General features: G+C 35.4%; 1 protein-coding gene and 1 pseudogene across 1 annotated transcript in view; both read left to right on the top strand.

The window, feature by feature from the left end:
* Positions 1 to 18,628, top strand: part of CWC27 (CWC27 spliceosome associated cyclophilin) — a 360,484-nt gene that overhangs the window by 208,273 nt on the left and 133,583 nt on the right. Inside the window, exon 11 of the mRNA XM_037800954.1 lies at positions 578 to 681. Coding sequence (XP_037656882.1) covers positions 578 to 681 — 104 coding nt within the window. The remainder of the gene's footprint in view (positions 1 to 577; positions 682 to 18,628) is intronic.
* Positions 15,183 to 16,981, top strand: LOC119507809 (annotated as a pseudogene).

The following is an 18,628-nucleotide window of genomic DNA, read 5'->3' on the forward strand; positions in this document are numbered from 1 at the left end:
AATGAAAGACTGAGATAGGCAGTAAATACTGAATTTTGATCAGGGGGAAATTTCAGAATCAGACCTTGGAGGCTAAAGCAGATATAAAATGTGACTGTGTGTTTCTGATGTTGAAAAGAGGTAAAAAGAACTGGGTAATGTGCATTGTAAGGCCTGTCAATATGGTGACTCTGATACAAGACAGTAGTAAGAAGGTATGGGATTTTTTTTATTAAAATTTTCTTCATTTGAGATCTCCATAAATTATTAAACCAAAGTGAGAGTGTTAAAATTAAAAACAAATTAGAGGGAGGACAATGGGTCATTTATCACTTTTCTTCTTATGTTTGGTATACTTGAAATATTTGAAAGGGTGTGTATTTTACAGTAATTCATGTTATATTAGCAATATGAAAACTGCAACATATAAATATCCTTTAAGTATATTTCTATACCACAAAGTAATGAAATAATTACATCATTCACCTTGTTTGTTTGAGAGATTTAATGTATCTGAAAACTAAGAATTCTATTTTTACAAAATAGCTTTCTTTCTCACTCTGTTATATACCTACGTAACTGTGATTTTGCTTTGTAGTGAGGAACTCCGAAAAGAAGCAAGACAATTAAAGCGGGAACTCTTAGCAGCAAAACAAAAAAAAGAAGAAAATGCAGCAAAACAAGCAGATAAAAGAAGTGAAGGTAAGGGCATTTATCAGGCTTATATTTTCACTTGGCCTCCTCTGATTTTCCTCTTCCTCCTTCTCTTCCTTTTCTCTCTTTCCTCCTCCCTCAGTGCTCCCTCGCTCCTTCGAAGGGAGTGTTTCTAATATTTTCTTTGGGCAGTTAGCCAATAAAATATTATTTTATTATCAAATAAATAATATTGTCTTTATATCAGGTCTTTTGTCTGAGAAGTAAATTCAGTGCAAACATGGTCATAACCATTGTTCCTAAATAAGCTTGCTGAGAACTAACCAAGTAGTTCACATAAGACAAAACTGAAATGTTGCCATAGCACATAACAGGATTAAAAGTGCACAGGGATAGGATGCTCATTTTATATTGTACACCCTTTAAAATATTTAAGAAAAGTGTTTGCGCTGTATGTTTGGGACCAGTGTAAACATTTATGCATTGACGTGAATAGTACTAAATACCTGCTCTTGTTTTTTGTTTACTTGCATTTGTTTTGTTTTTACTCTTATGTTGGGACACAGAAACTCTAAGATATTGATAAAGCTGATTAAAAACTGATCAGAATAACTTTCTGGTATTTATACAGGTTAAATCATTCTTTGTTTCATTATGATTTTTTTTTTAAACTAGAACAGCTTCAAAAAAGGCTGTTTCACTGAAGATCTTTTATATATTTTAAAACTGTTTCAGCTATAAAAATGTAATGTTTAGTTTCCAGAATAACAGTTTGGTACCCTCAAAGCTGTTTTCTTTTTACAATAATAACTTACATTACAGATGCAGTGAATATGATAGAAAATTTTATTCAGTTGCCCCTGATATTGTATGCTAACTTTGAACAAATTTACTTTCTGCCTATATTATTTGTATTCTCATGCCTTTAGAAAGCATGAAACGTTTTTATCTGTGAGGTACTATAACAGTCACTGGAGATGTAGCAAAGATAAAAAGTCTGCCCTAATACATAACAGTAGTATAGTACTTTGTCATAGGTATTATTATTTATCTTAAATAACACAAGTAATACCACATAGCTATCTAAAGGGCATGATTTTTAGATTATTTGCACCATATCCCCATTGACGGTTGTATTGAAAGGCAGGTACTTGATGAGAAATTGAAAGTCACTGAAATATATATTTGAATGAAACTAAATATAAAAAAATTAAATCACTACAATGGTACAAATTATAAACTGAATTTAGAAGAAGGGGTGAATTGATTTGTGACTAGACTGTATAGGTAAAATATAACCCAGAATAGAAACAAGCTATATTGACAATATTGGGATTTGAAAGAAGTGAGGGTTATTTTATTTTTTATTTTATAAATAATTTTCCCAGGGAATTGTTTCTTATTAATATCATTTTAAATATATGAAAGTAATTACTTTCAACTTGAGAAGATCTATTATTTAAATTATATTATTGAGTATTAACTATTGAGTACCCCACATGTTTTAAGAACTGCTGGGCTAGAAGTGTGAAGATGATAATGAATGGTTCTTGCATTATTTGTAGCTCATGTTGTTCATGATCTAGTATGAGTGAGAGGAATGCAAATAGAGAGCTACTGTAACACTGCTATACAGTTAAGTCTTATATTAGTCATAAATAGTACTGTGCTAATTTATTAATCTGCCTTTGAATTACTAAATGCAATTAGGTAGGGAAAGGTCTGAGTCTTAAAAGAAGAATTTCATAGAGAACTTCCAGAAAAAATTGTGGAGTAGGGAGTCCCAGGACTAAGTCTGTCCTCTAGGGCAGCTATTAAACAGCCAGGAACTGTCTGAAACAGCTGTTCTGGGGCTCTGGAGGCCAGAAAAATACTGTACAGCATCCAGGGAAGAGCGGAAGGAAGAGACTGATAAACTGCGGTGAAGAACTGTGAGTAGCTGGCTCCAATCTGCAGTTGGTACCCCTCCCCCACTCTTGTGGCGGGATACCTTGGGAGCCACTCCCTGGCTGCCATGCTGCCATCAAGAAGGGACATAAAAGTCCTCTTCCCCAAGAACTGGGGAGGTGGGGCTGCCCAACACTGATCACAGCTTTTGAATAGTGAACTTGGATTGCTGGGTCCCAGCTTTGAGGGAAGCTATTGCTTCAACCCACTCTGGACAAAACCATCCAGCAACTGCTGTTTCAACCCCTCCCCTAACAGGGGTGGAAGTAGGGGTGATTTAAAAGCACAGCACCTTCTTAAGGCAATGGGGAACAGTTTGCTGAAGAGGGGCTTGGGGTGCGGCATGGTTGAGATGGTTGAGCAATGATCATGGCTTTTAATTAGCAAATTCAGATTGCTGAGTCCTGGCTGTGAGCTACAGTTTCAACCCACCCCAGATAAAAGCAGCCAGCAGCTGCTTTTTTCTAAATCAGTGGAGACTTAAAGTCACACTAATCTTTAGGACTGTAGGGTGCAGGTTGCTAAAGATTGCCATCTGCTGGGTAGGCCAGAAAGCACAGCTTCAGGGAAACATTAGAGAGACATTTCATGTTCTTCCTGGTCTCCTTGGAGCATTTTGGAACTTGTCTGTGCCCCCTGCATGGGTCCCTGGCCCTGTTTTGACTGGGAAATACTGACTTGGGAAAGTCTTCTCTGGGGTGACCCTCCTCCCAGAATTTGCCCTCTAGGCAAAAACAGATAGAAAGGAGTGTTAAAAAAAAAAAAACAACTATAGAGTAAAATAAAAACACTCCTATAGAAGGAACAGGGGAAAGGAAACTTTCTCTTGGGAATGAAACAATTGCATAAATAGTGCAATCTCAAAAATTGTACCATATATCCAGGGCAAGAATCAGATGAAGAAGACCTGAAAAAAAAAGATCAGTTAAACTTGGGCATCTAAAGGTCTAGAATAAGTTGAATCAAGTATCAAAATAGAGTCTTAACACAAAGCCAATCAACAATAGAACCCTAGTTAAGAGAGAAAATAAACTTAAAAGTAAACTCATCAACATAATCAGATGCCCAGACATCAGCAAAAAGCCATACTAAGGAAGAAACAGAAAGATATGGCCCAGTCAAAGGAACAAATCAAAACTTCAGAGGAGTCAAAGAATTTGGAACAACTAACCAAATATGTTCAAACAAATCCTCTAAATCAGTTCGAGGAGATGAATGAAAATATTACTAAAGAGATAATGGATATTAATAAGACACTGAGCATAAAAGAAGAATATGAAAGTATGAAAAGAAATATAACAGAAATGATGGGAATAAAAGACATAATAGAAGAGATTAAGAATACACTAGAGGCATACAACAGCAGATCTGAACACATAGGAGAAAGAATCAGCATGCTAGAAGACAGGACAATCAAAATCTTATAGCCAGAAGAACAGATAGAGAAAAGAATGGGAAAAATGGATCAGGTCTCAGATTTGGATGATAGCACAAAGCACACAGACATATGTGTCATACGTGTCTCAAAAGGACAAGTGAAGAGAAGAAACAACAGAAAGAATATTTGAGGAGATAATGTCTGAAAATATCCCAAATCTTTTGAAAGATATAAATAAACATTTTCAAGAAGCACAGCATACTCCAAACAGAATAAATCCTAATAGACCAACAGTTAGACACATACTAATCAGAATGTTAAATGCCGAAGATAAGGAGAGAATCCTGAAAGCAGAAAGAGAAAAGCAATTTGCCACATACAAGGGAACTGCAATAAGACTGTTGGTTTCTCATCAGAAACCATGGAAGTGAGAAGGCAATGCTATGATACATTTAAGGTATTGAAAGGAAAACTACCAACCAAGAATTCTTTATCCAGCAAAACTTTCCTTCAAAAATGAGGGAGAGTTTAAAATATTACAGATAACCAGAAATTGAAATAGTGTGTCAACAAGAGACCTGCCCTACAAGAAATACTACAGGGAGTTCTGCAGGCTGAAAGGAAAAGACACGAGAGAGAGGCTTGGGGGAGCATGTAGAAATGAAGATTATCTGTAAGGGTAACTAAAAGGGTAAAAAGAGGCAAAATAAGTAAATAAAAGATAAGACATTTAAACACCAAAGGATAAAATGTCTGATGTCAGTACTTTACAGGAAAAACATTGAATGTTAATGTATTAAACTCCCCAATTAAAAGACACAGATTGGAAGAATGGGTAAAAAAAAAAAGTATAACCAACTATATGCTATTTACAAGAGACCCACCTTAGACCCAAAGGTTGAAAGTGAAAGGTTGGAATAAGATATTCCACACAAATAGTAGCCCCCCATGACAAAAAAAAAAAAAAAAAAAAAAAAACTGAGGTAGGTATACTAATATCAGACAAAGTAGACTTTAAATGAAAACTGTTATATGAGACAAAGAAGGGCACTATATATTAGCAAAAGGGACAATCCACAAAGAAGAAATAACAATCATAAATAGTTATGCTCCCGACCATGGTGCCCCAACATACATGAGGCAAATACTGGCAAAACTGAAGGGAGAAATAGATACCTCTAAAATAATAGTTGGAGACGTCAATACATCACTCTCTTCAATAGATAAAATATCTGAACAGAGGATCAGTAACAAAACAGAGAACTTGAATAAACTATAAAAGAACTAGACCTAGAAGACATATATGGAACATTGCAGCCCCAAACAGCAGGATATACAGTCTTCTCAAGTGCATTCTCCAGGATGGACCATATGTTGGATCACAAAACAAGTCTCAATAAATTTAAAAAGATTAAAATTATACAAAGCACTTTCTCTGACCATAGTGGAATGCGGCTGACATCAATAACAGTTGAAGAACTGGAAAAGTCACTAATAAATGGAAATTAAACAACACATTCTTAAACAGTGAGTCAAAGAAGAAATTGCAAGGGAAATCAGTAAATATTTCAAGATGAATACAAAAAAGAGCACAACATATCAAAACTTATGGGGTGCAGCAAAGGCAGTACCGAGAAGGAAGTATACAGCCTTAAACACCTACATTAATAAAAAAGAAAGATCTAATATCAAAGACATACCTGCACACCTGAGGAACTAGAAAAAGAATAGTAAACTAATCCCAAAGCAAGCACAAGGAAAGCAATAACTATAGAGCAGAAAGAAATGAAATTGAGAATAGAAAAATAATAGGCAGAATTAACAAAACCAAAAGTTGGTTCTTTGAGCAAACATTAATAAAATTGACAAACCTTTAGCTAGACTAACAAAGAAAAAAAGAGAGAAGATGCAAATAAAATCAGAAATGAGAGGGGGTACATTACTACTGACCCCACAGGAATAAAAAGGATCATAAGAGGATACTATGAAAAACTAACAATTTTGACAACTATGCTAACAAATTTGACAACTTAGATGAAATGGACAAATTCTCAGAAACAGATGAACAGCCTACATTGATTCTAGAAGAAATAGATACCTCAACAGACCAATAACAAGTGAAGAGATTTAATCAGTCATCAAAAACCTCCCAACAGAGAAAAGCCCAGGACCAGATAGCTTCACAGGTGAATTCTACCAATCATTCCAAGGAGAATTAATAACAATTCTGCTCAAACTCTTCCAAGAAATTGCAGAGGAACAGTAACTCATTCTATGAGGCCAACATCACCCTAATACCAAAGCCAGATAAAGATACTACCAGAAAGGAAAATTACAGACCAATTTTTCTAATGAATAGAGTTGCAAAAATCCTCAACGAAATACTTGCAAATGAAATCCAACAGCACATTAAAAGAATTACATGCTTATCCCAAGTATGCAAGGGTGGCTCAACACAAGAAAATCAATTAATGTAATACATCACATTAACAAATCAAAGGGGAAAAAAATCATATGCTATCTTGATTAATGCAGACAAGGCATTCAACAAAATCCAGCATCTTTCTTGATAAAAATACTTGAAAAAATAGGAATAGAAGGAAACATATTTAACATGATAAAGGTCACATACAGAGAACCCACAACTAACATTGTACTCAATGGTGAAAGACTGAAAACTTTCCTATTAAGATCTGGAACAAGACAAGGATGCCCACTGTCACCAGTGTTATTCAGCATTGTGCTAGGAGTTCTAACCAGAGCAATTAGGCAAGAAATAGAAATAAAAGGCAACCAAATTGGAAAGGAAGAAGTAAAATTTTCATATTTGCAAATGACATGATCCTATATATAGAAAGTCTCCTAAACTACAACAAAGCTACTAGAGCTCATAAGCAAGTTCAGTAAAGTGGCAGTATACAAGATCAAAAGTCAGAAATCAGCAGTGTTTCTATAGAGTACTAACACTATACTACTCTATAGTATAGAGTAGTAAATCTACTACTCTATACTATAGAGAAGGAGATCAAGAAAAAAATTCCATTTACAATAGTAACCAGAAAAAATAAAATATCTCTGAATAAATTTAAACAAGGATGTAAAGGGCTTCTACACAGAAAGCTATAAAACATTTCTAAAAGAATTCAAAGATCTAAATAAATGGAAGAACATTCCGTGTTCATGGATAGGAAGACTAAATATCGTTGATTTCAATTTTTCCCAAATTGATTTACAGATTCAGTGCAATGCCAATCAGAATTCCAGTGGCCTATTTCAAAGAAATGGAAGATACAGCCATCAAATTTATTTGGAAGGGTAAGGGGCACTGAATAGACACAGACATCTTGAAAACAGAAGAGTAAAGTTGGAGGGCTTACACTTCCTGACTTTAAAGCATATTACAAAGCTACAGTGTTTAAAACAGCTTGATACTGGCATAAGGACAGATATATTCACCAACGGAATTGAATTGAGAGTTCAGAAATAGACCCACACATCTGTAGCCAGTTGATATTTGAGAAGGCTCTAACATCCACTCAATTGGGAAAGAATAGTCTGTCCAACAAATGGTTCTGGAGAACTGGATATCCATATGCAAAAGAATGAAGAGGATCACTGTCTTATACCATATACAAAAATTAAACCAAAATGGATCAAAGACCTAAATATAAGAACCAGGACTTTACAACTCCTATAAGAAAATGTAGGGAAGCATCTTCAAGATCTTGTGGTAGCCAAGGCTTTCTTAGACTTTCCTTTCAAAGCACAAGTAATGAAAGAAAAAATAGATAAATGGCACCTCCTCAAAATTAAAACTTTTATGCTTCAAAGGACTGTTCAATAAAATGAAAAGGCAGCCTACCCAATGGGAGACAATATTTGGAAACCACATATCTGATAAGGGTTTAATATCTAGAATATATAAAGAAATTCTACAACTCAACAATAAAAAGACAAACAACCCAATTTAAAAATGGGCAAAACTTGGTAGACATTTTTCCAAAGAGGAAATGTGAATGTCTAAAAAGCACATGAAAAGCTGCTCAGCATCACTATTAGGGAAATGCATATTAAAACCATGAGATATCATTTCACATCTACTAGAATGGCCACTATTAATAATAGAAAACTACAAGTGTTAGAGAGGATGTGGAGAAGTAGGAACATTAATTCATTTCCAGTAGGAATGTAAAATGGTGCTTTCTCTGTTTGAAGACAGTTTGGCAGTTTCTCGGGAAACTAAGTACAGAATTACCATGTGATCTGGCAATCCTGCAACTAGGTATATACTCAGAAGAACTTAAAGCAGGGACTCAAACAGATATTTGCACACCAATATTCATAGTAGCATAATTTACAATTACCAAAAGATGAGACTCAATTGTCCATCCACCAGTGAATGAAAAAAAAAATGTGGTATATACATATGATAGAGTATCATTCAGCTGTAAAAAGGAATGAAGTCCTGATGCATGTGACAATATGGATGAATCTTGAGGACATTATGTTGAGTAAAACAAGCCAAACACAAAAGGACATATCCTGTATGATTTCACTCTTATGAACTAAATTATTGGCAAACTCATTGAGTTAAAATCTAGAATATAGGTTACCAGGAGATAGATTGGTATTAGAGAAGGAGGAGTTAATGCTTAACTTGTACAGATTTTCTATATAAGCTGATGGTAATGGTATGGAAATGGATAGTGGTGATGGTAATACATTATTGTGAGTGTAGTCAACAGCACTGAACTTTATAAGTGAAATGTGGTTAAAAGGGGAAACTTTAAGATGTATATGTTACTAAGATAAAAATTGATAGATAAAACATAGGACTGTACAACACAGCAAACCCTATTGTAGATGAAGTATAGTTATTGGTACAAGTATAAGAATGTTCTTTCATGGTTTATGAAAAATGTACAACACTAATACAAGGTGTTAATAATAGGGAGGTATGTAGGGGAAAAACTAACATAAACTATGGATGTAGTTAATAACAATATTTTAATAATCTTTCATCAATTGTAACAAATATAACTATTGTTATAAAAAGTACAATTATGAAAAAGTGCTATTAACAATTGTAACAAATATTCCACACCAATCCAAGGTGTTGGTGGTAGGGTGGGGTATAGGAATCCTGCATTTTATGCATGATTGTTCTATAAGCCCACACATTCTCTGATTTAAAAAAAATTTTTTTTAAGAACAATATCACAACCTGAAAGAGAGTTTAATGGAGCCTATTTCAGTCTATTAATGTGAAAGTTAACCTTGTTAAAATATTTTTATGCCATAATTGGAAAAGAAATAATAATTACTTTTTTGAATTTAATTTTTCTTATGCCATCCAGAAATCCCTGGATTTGCCATAAATCTGTATGGCTATTAAAATTAGCTTCCAAAAATTGGGGTTATTTGGTTGCTATCACTTTTCTTCTAATCTCAGAATGGGCTAATTGTATTTTTAATTTTGAAATAATTTTAGATTTACAGAAAAGTAGTACAGAGAATTCCTGTGTACCTTTAATGGTAGATCTTATATAACCATAGTACAGTTATCAGAACCAAGAAATAAATGTTGGCACAATACTATTAACTAAACTCTTGACCTTATTAATTGCACTGTTTCCCACTGATGTCCTTCTTCTGTTCCATATTCATATCTTTTGGATTCCATATTGCATTTAGTCATCATGTCTCCTTAGGCTCCTCTGATCTTTTGACATTTCCTCACTCTTTCCTTGTCTTTCATGACTTCGACACTTTTGAAGATTCCTAGTTACTTATTTTGTAAAATGTCTCTCAGTTTGAGTTTGTCTGATATTCTCTCATGATTAGATTCAAGTTATGAATTTTTTGGCAAGATTACCAGAAAAGTCATGTGCTCTTCTCAATGCGTAATATTAGGGGTTACATGATGTCTATTGTTGTCTTACTGGTGATTTTTACCTTGATTACTTGTGTGCCGGTTTGAATGTATTGTGTCCCCCATGTATTGTGGTCTTGTGTGGGGCAGACCCTTGGGTGCTGGTTGGATTTGCTTGGAATGTGCCCTACTCAGCTGTGGGTAATGATCATTTTGATGAGATGTTCCCATGGAGGCATGGCCCCACCCATTCGGGGTGGGCCTTGATCAGTGGAGCTATATAAATGAGCTGACTCAGAGAGAGAAGACTAACTGAGTGCAGCTGGGAGTGATGTTTTGACGAGGAGCAAGCTTGCTAGAGAGGAGCGTCCTGGGAGAAAGCTGTTTTGAGGCCGGAGCTTTGGAGCAGACGCCGGCTGCCTTCCCAGCTAGCAGAGGTTTTCCGGACGCCATTGGCCATCCTCAGGTGAAGGTGCCCGGTTGCTGATGTGTTGCCTTGGACGCTTTGTGGCCTTAAGACTGTAACTGTGTAGCGAAATAAACCCCCATTTTATAAAAGCCTATCCATCTCTGGTGTTCTGCATTCTGCAGCATTAGCAAACTAGGACAACTTGATTAAAGGGATGTCTGCTAGGTTGCTCTTTTTCCATTTGTGATTTATAAATTTCTTGGGAAAGATACTTGCTGACCATGCATATATCTTGTTTCTCTTCAAAGTTCCCCCCATTAATTTTAGCATCCATTGGTGGATCTTGCTTACTTACTAGTAGTGTTCTATGGCAACGTTCTACTTCCTCATTCCTTTATAATTTTATTACTTGGAATTCTTCTGTAAGAAAGAACTCTCTCTACTACTTACCCACCTACTTATCTATCATCTGTCTATCTATCTATCTATCTATCTATCTATCTATCTATCTATCATTCTATCTACATCAATATGGGCTGGTAGATATTTACTTTATTCTTTATTTTATATTCCCAAAGTATCATTCCTTATTTTGTTGTTCAGCTATTTACAGCTTTGGCCATTGTGCTTTCAGGTTGGCTCCTGTGCCCTTTTGACTTACCCTTACTCTTCTTTGAGCACAAGACGCTCCACACTTATCTTGTATTTTCTCTTTCCAGCCCTGTACTAAACTACTTCTCCAGGGAGCTCTGGTTCCTCATGATGGAGAACTGTATTTAGAAACCAAGATCTGGGCACTAGGTCAGCCGTTTTATTTTTGCTCTAACATTTTTTAGAGTGCTATTAGGTGCAATATATATTATCACAGTCTTATTAAAATGGATGTTATGCATTACCTTTTTCCTTGGAGTTGTGTTTTCTCTAAATTTACATTCATCTTTATAAATTGGCAAGTATTACTGACATGATGATAGAAAATTATGTTTATTTCCACAAGTTCTCTAATGACTAGAGCATGCAATTTTTAAGTCTAGTGGTACTTCTTTCCTCATGATTACAAAAGTTCCTATGAGCCACTTCACTGCATAGCATTGTAGAAATAAAGTAGAATTTTAGGAATCCTTACATGCATGCCAGAACTTAGATACTTCCCAGCCAACAGATATTCCTTGGTTAGAGCATGAACTCTGGGAACAGATCCAGAGATTTTCATATGAATTTCCATAGTAAGTTCCTCACATGAAAAGAAGTGGAAAAGTGTTATTTGACCTTGGCTCTGTACATCAGTTGAGCTGAATACTCATCTTTCCTGAATCTGTTCAGGAAAGTTTTTTTTGTTCGTTTTTTTTTTTTTTTTTTTTTTTTTTTTTGAGCTATATGGCTACGTATCTGGCTTTGATAAAACGTTTTATGTTAATCCAAGACTAAATTATCTGCACATTCTGGCAACTTTGGATGATTTGGGTCATTTAAACACTGTATGCTATATATAATAATTTAATTTTGCCAATAATCTTAGGAGCAGATAATCGATATTTAAAAGAGCCTTTTGGGGGATATTTTAGTCAAGCAAATTGTGTAATATAGAACTATCTTCCATATGAATTGTCATCTGGATGCATGTACCACACTTGCTAATGTAAGAAGCCTAAACATACATTAATTTGGGGATTTTTAGTAGTAATTTTGATAGTAATACCAGGTACTTTTTTTATGTAACACTGGGGTTTGTAAGAATGTTTTGGATTCTTTTATTTTTTTTTGAGAATTTTTTCTCAAAAAATATGTAAGATAGCAGTAAGACTCTAATTACAGTTAATAGCAGTGAAGTTATTTAAGGTTTTGCAACTCAGTTTTCCTAGCACAAATCCAGGGATACAATGTCTTGTGCACCCCTTATGGTTCTTGTATGAAATAAATTAGATGGGAAAACCTTATAATTTACTGTGCAATATATAAATAATAATTTTAATTAGTAAGAAGAAAAATACAGCTAGTCCTGGTTCTGTTTTGTTCTGTACCCAAATCCTACAAATTGAGAATCTGAATTTTAATAATGTGTTAGTTGCACTTAAAGTCTATAACCAAAATCACTATAGATAAATAATGTTATAAATTAAAACCTCAAACTCTCCTCTCAGGTTTTTCACAGTTGCATTTATATCATGATATTCTTTGTTAAAAGTGGTGTCTATGAGCTTGCATACAATCTTAAGTAAAGCTTCCACTAGCATTATTTCCTGGCTTTATTAATTCATCTGGCAGCTCTAACACTTGCTGACTATCACCAGTTCATTTTAGAATATAATATATTATCCTTTGGATTAAAAGCACTTGGTAAGAAATCCGTAAGAATAAGAACACCTTGTGTTCTAATGCCTGTGTGTTAAAATACCTAGTTTTGTCCTTGCACAAATGGGGGTTTCCCATTTAGTCAGGTGCTCTATAGGCATAATACATCCTTCAAGGCTTCTGCCCTCTTAGTAGGTCACCTTTGATCAGGGAGTAATTTCCCATTGGTTTTATCTTCTTTATCTAGGTTCTGGGCTGGATCCTTAGCCAGATTTGTATAGACAATTAGGAACTTACCACCTAACCATAATTCTACTTTTTAATCTATTTCATCACTTTAGCCAAGTTCCTTTAAAATCATTTACTGCACATATAAATTTAAAAATAAATAGGATCTGCTCTTCCTTATTTCACCAGGATATTGTCAGATAACAGATATAATTGAAGAAAGGCATTATATAAATATAACCTCACATAATTTCTGCCATTGGCTTATCATCTATTTACACTTTAAAGGCTTCAGATAATATATTTAAAAAGACAGAATATGAAAGAAATAGAACTTCAAAGAATAAAATCATTATAGTCATATAATTAAAAATTTGAGTAATGGCATGAAATTTGAGTATGTAAAATTCAAAATAGTTCACATTCTTAGTTGAATATAGAATCTGCAGTAGGCTCTAATACCCCAGATTGAGGTAAATGAGGAATGTGGTGTTTTACTTTAGAGACCAGTGATGTCAAAAGAGATGTACTGCAGGACAGTCCTGTTTACAGACTTGGAGTCTCTTCAGTCTTGCTGTAAATCATCCAGGCCTGTATATAGTATTGCCATGGGAGGGGGGGGTAAAAAATTCTGAAAAGGATTGATAATTAATTGGATATAGAGTTGGTTTCCTATGTTGGCTGTCAAGTTTTTTAATAAACTATATAATCCTTTTCCTTAAATTATGTTTCTAAGGCCTTTCCAGTTTTAAGTTTCAAGGCATCAAAACCAGTACCAAACAGAACATTGTCACATAGAGATACAGGTTTGGATGTATTCTCTGATCAGCTTTAGGGAGATAAGGTGTCAAGATCTTCTTTTCCAATTTCTTAGCAGACAATGCCTACTCTATGACTAGTGCTAGGAATTAAAGGAAGAAGGGACATTTGCGCTTATAAATCAAGAAAGAATTTTAAAAATATGAAATACCTCCCTGAGGTGCTTAGTACTTCTCAAGTTGTACTCAGCCATTTCAAGCTTCTTCAAACTATCTTTTTAATATTTGATTAAGCCAGACTGGGGCCCCTTGGGTTTGATAGGTTTGAAAGTATATTGTTTTTGACTGCTTTTCATCTATCTAACATGTTAAACTAGCTTAATTTTGGTTTTTATAAGAAGCAGAAACCCTTTTGGAATGTTAGTTCTGTGTGTGCCTACTGAGATGCTGTGAGAATTAGATTAAGTTTAGCTTTCACACAGGATGGGGACATCTCGGGGGAATGGCAGAGGGTTAAGAAGCCAAGCTGTAATCGGTGACCGGTCCTCCTGTTTATCTGCCCACTATCCCTGCAAGGTGGAGACTGGGGGTAGAGGTTCCTAAAATAGCCTCATAACTTGTTACCAAAACTAGCTCAGACTTGCTCTGCAGTTAAAGAACAAAGGAAAGAGGCCATGTAAGCATAGAAGTGGTGTCAGGGCCTTATACGGACAAAACAGTTATAGTCAGGGGTGGAGACTTGTTTCAAATGTTTCAGATTCACTGGGGAGACTTGTTTCTAATGTTTCAATTTTGCAGAAGCTGAATGTTTCAAATTTGAGCAGGTTACTTTTAGGCCTGTCCAACAGGCTGTAACCTCTGGAGTGTCCAGCCAATGGAGAAACAGGAGAGGGACTTGTGTGTTAGGCTTAGGGCATAAATAGTTCTGTGTTCTATTGTTCTCCCTGAGAACCCCCCACATTTTGGTTGCTTCTGTTCTTGCAAGGTGGTGAATAAATTCTTTTTTTCTCCACAATTGGGTGAGCATTTATTCCTTTTTAGATATGGTGCTTGTTTCTCACAGATACCATGTAGGATTTATACCTCTCGTTGAGCAACTTTTTCCTTTTATCCAAAGGTTTAACTTTCTTCAGGTACTCTTGAGGCATGATTTTTTTCTTGGAAGCTAAAATAATCATATCTATTCCCCCCTCCCCCCATTTTGCTCTTAATCTGTGTGCTATTTTTTAAAGTTATTTACATGGAAAAGTGAAAGTATATTTGCATTTGACTCATAGAAAGCATCTCAGACCATCAGTCTTATTCTGTTGATTCTTACTATGGGCATGGTGCTAACAAATTGATAATCTTGTTTCAATGTTCAAGACACTAAAGAATAATAAATTAAAAGTGAGGGAGAGTATACTTTAAAAGGTTGGATTTTATGATATGTGAACTGTAGCTCAATAATTTAAAAAAAAGAGATGAGCAAAAGGGAAGCCAGGGAGGCCAGGAATGGGTTTCCTAAGTAGGGAGGCCATGGCAGCTGCGCGGAGGCAACGGCGGCTGCAAGGGAACGCGCACCCGGCTTTGAATGAGCAGTTCTGGGACTGAAACGAGCAGAGCACGAGCCCCAGGAAGCCACTGCCACCAAGAGCGCGGCCGGCAGCAGCTCAGAACCTCTGCCCTGTGGGCGGGGAGAGGGAAAGGGAGGGGGAGGATTTTATGCCCACCAGTGCCGTCACACAGTTCCGGTTATTTTTTACTTGCCTAGCAATAGTGTTCTCATTCCTAAAGAGATTAATACGCAGATCTGGCAGAGGACGGAAATTAAGTGGTGATCAAATAACTTTAACAACTACAGTTGATCATTCATCAGTTCCTAAGCAGACAGATATTGAAGAGTAGACTTCATGGGATGAAGATGCACCCACAAGTGTAAAGATCGAAGGAGGGAATGGGAATGTGGCAACACAACAAAATGCTTTGGAAGATCTGGAACTTGACTATTTTAAGGACATGACACCACATATAAGGAAGACTTAGAAAATCGTTATTAAGAAGAGAGAACCATTAAATTTTGGCATCCCAGATTGTAGCACAAGTTACTCTAGTAGATTAGTAGCTATGCAAGATATGCCTTTTATTCATCAATCTCCAGTATTAGATGACATAGATTTAGATACTGTGGCAGCCCCTGGCCTGAACAAAACAGGCCTGTGGACCTTGGCACACAGCAGTCTGCGTGACCTAGGCAGCTAATGTTTAACCTATCATCTTTGTAAGCCAGTAAAAAGAAAAGGGTGAGTTGACCTTAAAATGCAACTTTAAAACGTGAAACGGAAGCAGGCAGGAGGTGAAAGACTCTTGGTCTCACAAAAGAGCAAGATGTAATTGTACCCCAGACCTCCCGCCGGCAAAAGTTAATCTAGTCCTTCCTGCACCACCCCCCATGTCACCGTCACCTGTTCCCACATCTATGCTCCCTCACCCTTAGGAATGTCTTTGTCTTAAACCCTTATAACTGGCTTGCTGTCCTCTTTCAATCGCATGGTCAACTTCTGTGCAAATGCGATGCCCTCCCAGCCTAAGAGAGCCATGATGATCTCTTCGCAACTTCTCACCCTGTTGGTAAGCCCTTAATAAAAAAGTTCATGTATCAGAAAATGCTGATTGTCTTCTTTGGCCTCTGGACCGGCAAAGCCCTCATGGGCTGCAACAGACACCTGGCAAGAAAATACCAATGCATGGGAGGAAGAAAGATGCAGCCTGGCAAGCAAAAGTTCTGAGGCAGCAGAAAATAGCAGACAGAGAAAAGAGCAGCAGAACAACAAAGAAAGAAAATGGAAATGAAAGCCCAGTGGCTAATGAAGAAGGAACAAAACAGGATTGATATGAAACTTTCATAACAAATGATCAATAGACGTCATAGTGCCAGTAGGGGAAATCTGAGCTCTACAACCCAAGCAACATTTGTGTGGATTTAAGAGTATTTTCAGAATACAAACATTCTGCTTGATTTTAATGCATTCATCAGGTCATCCAGGACACCAGGATTCTCCCAAAGTACTTTGAACTCTTAGTGTTTGAAACGTAAAAAAGCAGAGAAGACTTATGAGACAATATTTTATTCAACATGTTACAAATATGAGACAGTTGATTGCTATAGAGAAATAGTTACAAATGGAATCTACAAGTACCTCTTCAAGGTAGTGTTTCTAGCTAAATAAATGGGTGTAAATAATTTTATGGTGGAAAAGAACTCTGCTATTATGCTTTTCTTTGGTTTGCATAATAATAAAATAAATAATTTTTAATATCCTTTTGCTTCCATGATTACCTCATATAAATCAGACAAACTGTAGGGCTTTAATTTCCTTATTTTTGTTGTCAGAAACTGGTGTTTGCATACATTTCCTCAAATTTGAAAAAGTATTATTTATGTTTGGTACAACATTAAACAACTTGATGATTTTTGGTTTTTGTTCAAGAAAATGACATTAAATGCAATAATTTTATTATAAAGATTCTCTACATCTTTCTTTTAGATGGCATTGCAATGTTGTTATGCATATTTGTTATTTATATTGCATGTATAAAAATATTGCAGATCACTTAAAATGATAGATTTGCTTTACATTGTTGTTACATGTGGGTGTTTGAAACTATTATCCAGTGGTTTTTCCCTTTCATTGTAGATTTTAAGACGCATGGTTTCTTTAAGTACCTTTGTTCTTCTCCTCTCCCCCCCAAAGTCATTAGTTTACAGATGCAGAAATCCATCAGTTATATTTCAAAGCTTTTAGATGATTTCTGTGTCAATTTTGTATATCCAACATAATGTAGGCTACCTGTGTTGGCTAGATAACATTATTAACTCATTAAATTATAAACCAAGATAAGAACAATAATATTTTTATTTATGGTTATTGAGTGGCTCCAAAATAGTGTCTTTTTTTTTTTTATTTTATTTTGAAATAAATTCAAACTTACAGGAACAGTTGCAAAAACAATACAAAACCCATGCACAGAACTCCAGCATACCCTGACCCCCCTCCCCCAATACCCCAATCCACCAGCTTTAACATCCTGTCACACCACCATTTCTTTCTTTCCCTCTCTCCCTCCCTCCCTCCCTCCTTCTTTTTTTTTTTTTTTAAATCTTCATTTTACAAAATAGTATCTTAAAGAATTAAATATATACTGTGTTAGTTAGGGAAAAATTTAGACTTGATAGTTGAAAATTCCATTGACTATTTCTCTACACCTAAAATAAATCCAGCCTGGTTTTCTATGCCTGTAGAAGTTTTAAATGTTTTTAATTTATTAAAAATTATTGTCCAAAATTAGCATTTTGTGGATCGGTAAAATGTCATATACAATTTATAGGCCACTGTTAATATATTTGAATTAAAGTGATATTTTACAGTTAAATCATAAGTTATACAGTGAGCACTCCCTAAGTCTTTTGTCTAAGCTTCTAGGCACTATATGTGATTGTAGAATCAGTTGAAATTTAACTTTGGTAAAAAAGCTTCTTGTTATCATTCAAAACTGTGTTTTCGGATTAGAGATTTCTGCCAATAAACTCCCAATTAAATAGGAAAAAAAGAAAAGAAAAGAAAGAAAAGCCAGGGCTGAAGTTGGCCTGTGGGCCTTTCTAGCCCACTATTTTATTGATTAAAAAAAAAGTGAGAGACTGAGGCTGCAGCAGGAGATGATAGTCAACCACTTGACACTCGGGAAGGAAACACAGCAATGTAGTAGTCAAATAGTATGGATCCATTTGTTGTAGACAGTTCACTATCCTCTGAGAGCATGTCAATATTAAAACTAAAGTTTTTGTTAAACATATTAATTACCCTCATTCATTAAGAAAAAGTTAAGTGGTATTTATTGTTTAATAAGTCAGAGAATGGGCAATGGTTCTAACCTAAATGGTAAAAAAAATTAATCATTTTGGTGCATCAAAGATAAGATTTTCTTACACGGAATGTTCAGTTGTGTGGGACAACTTATTTCCTAGAAGTGCTGGAAAAATAAAGCGTTTCTCTATAGCTAGGATAATCAGTCTCTTGAATGGAATTTTTTTGAACATTTGTTCCTATTTTCATGTGCTAGGAAGCATGCTA

Source organism: Choloepus didactylus, chromosome 13 (genome assembly GCF_015220235.1).
Source record: "Choloepus didactylus isolate mChoDid1 chromosome 13, mChoDid1.pri, whole genome shotgun sequence".
Taxonomy (NCBI): Eukaryota; Metazoa; Chordata; class Mammalia; order Pilosa; family Megalonychidae; genus Choloepus; species Choloepus didactylus.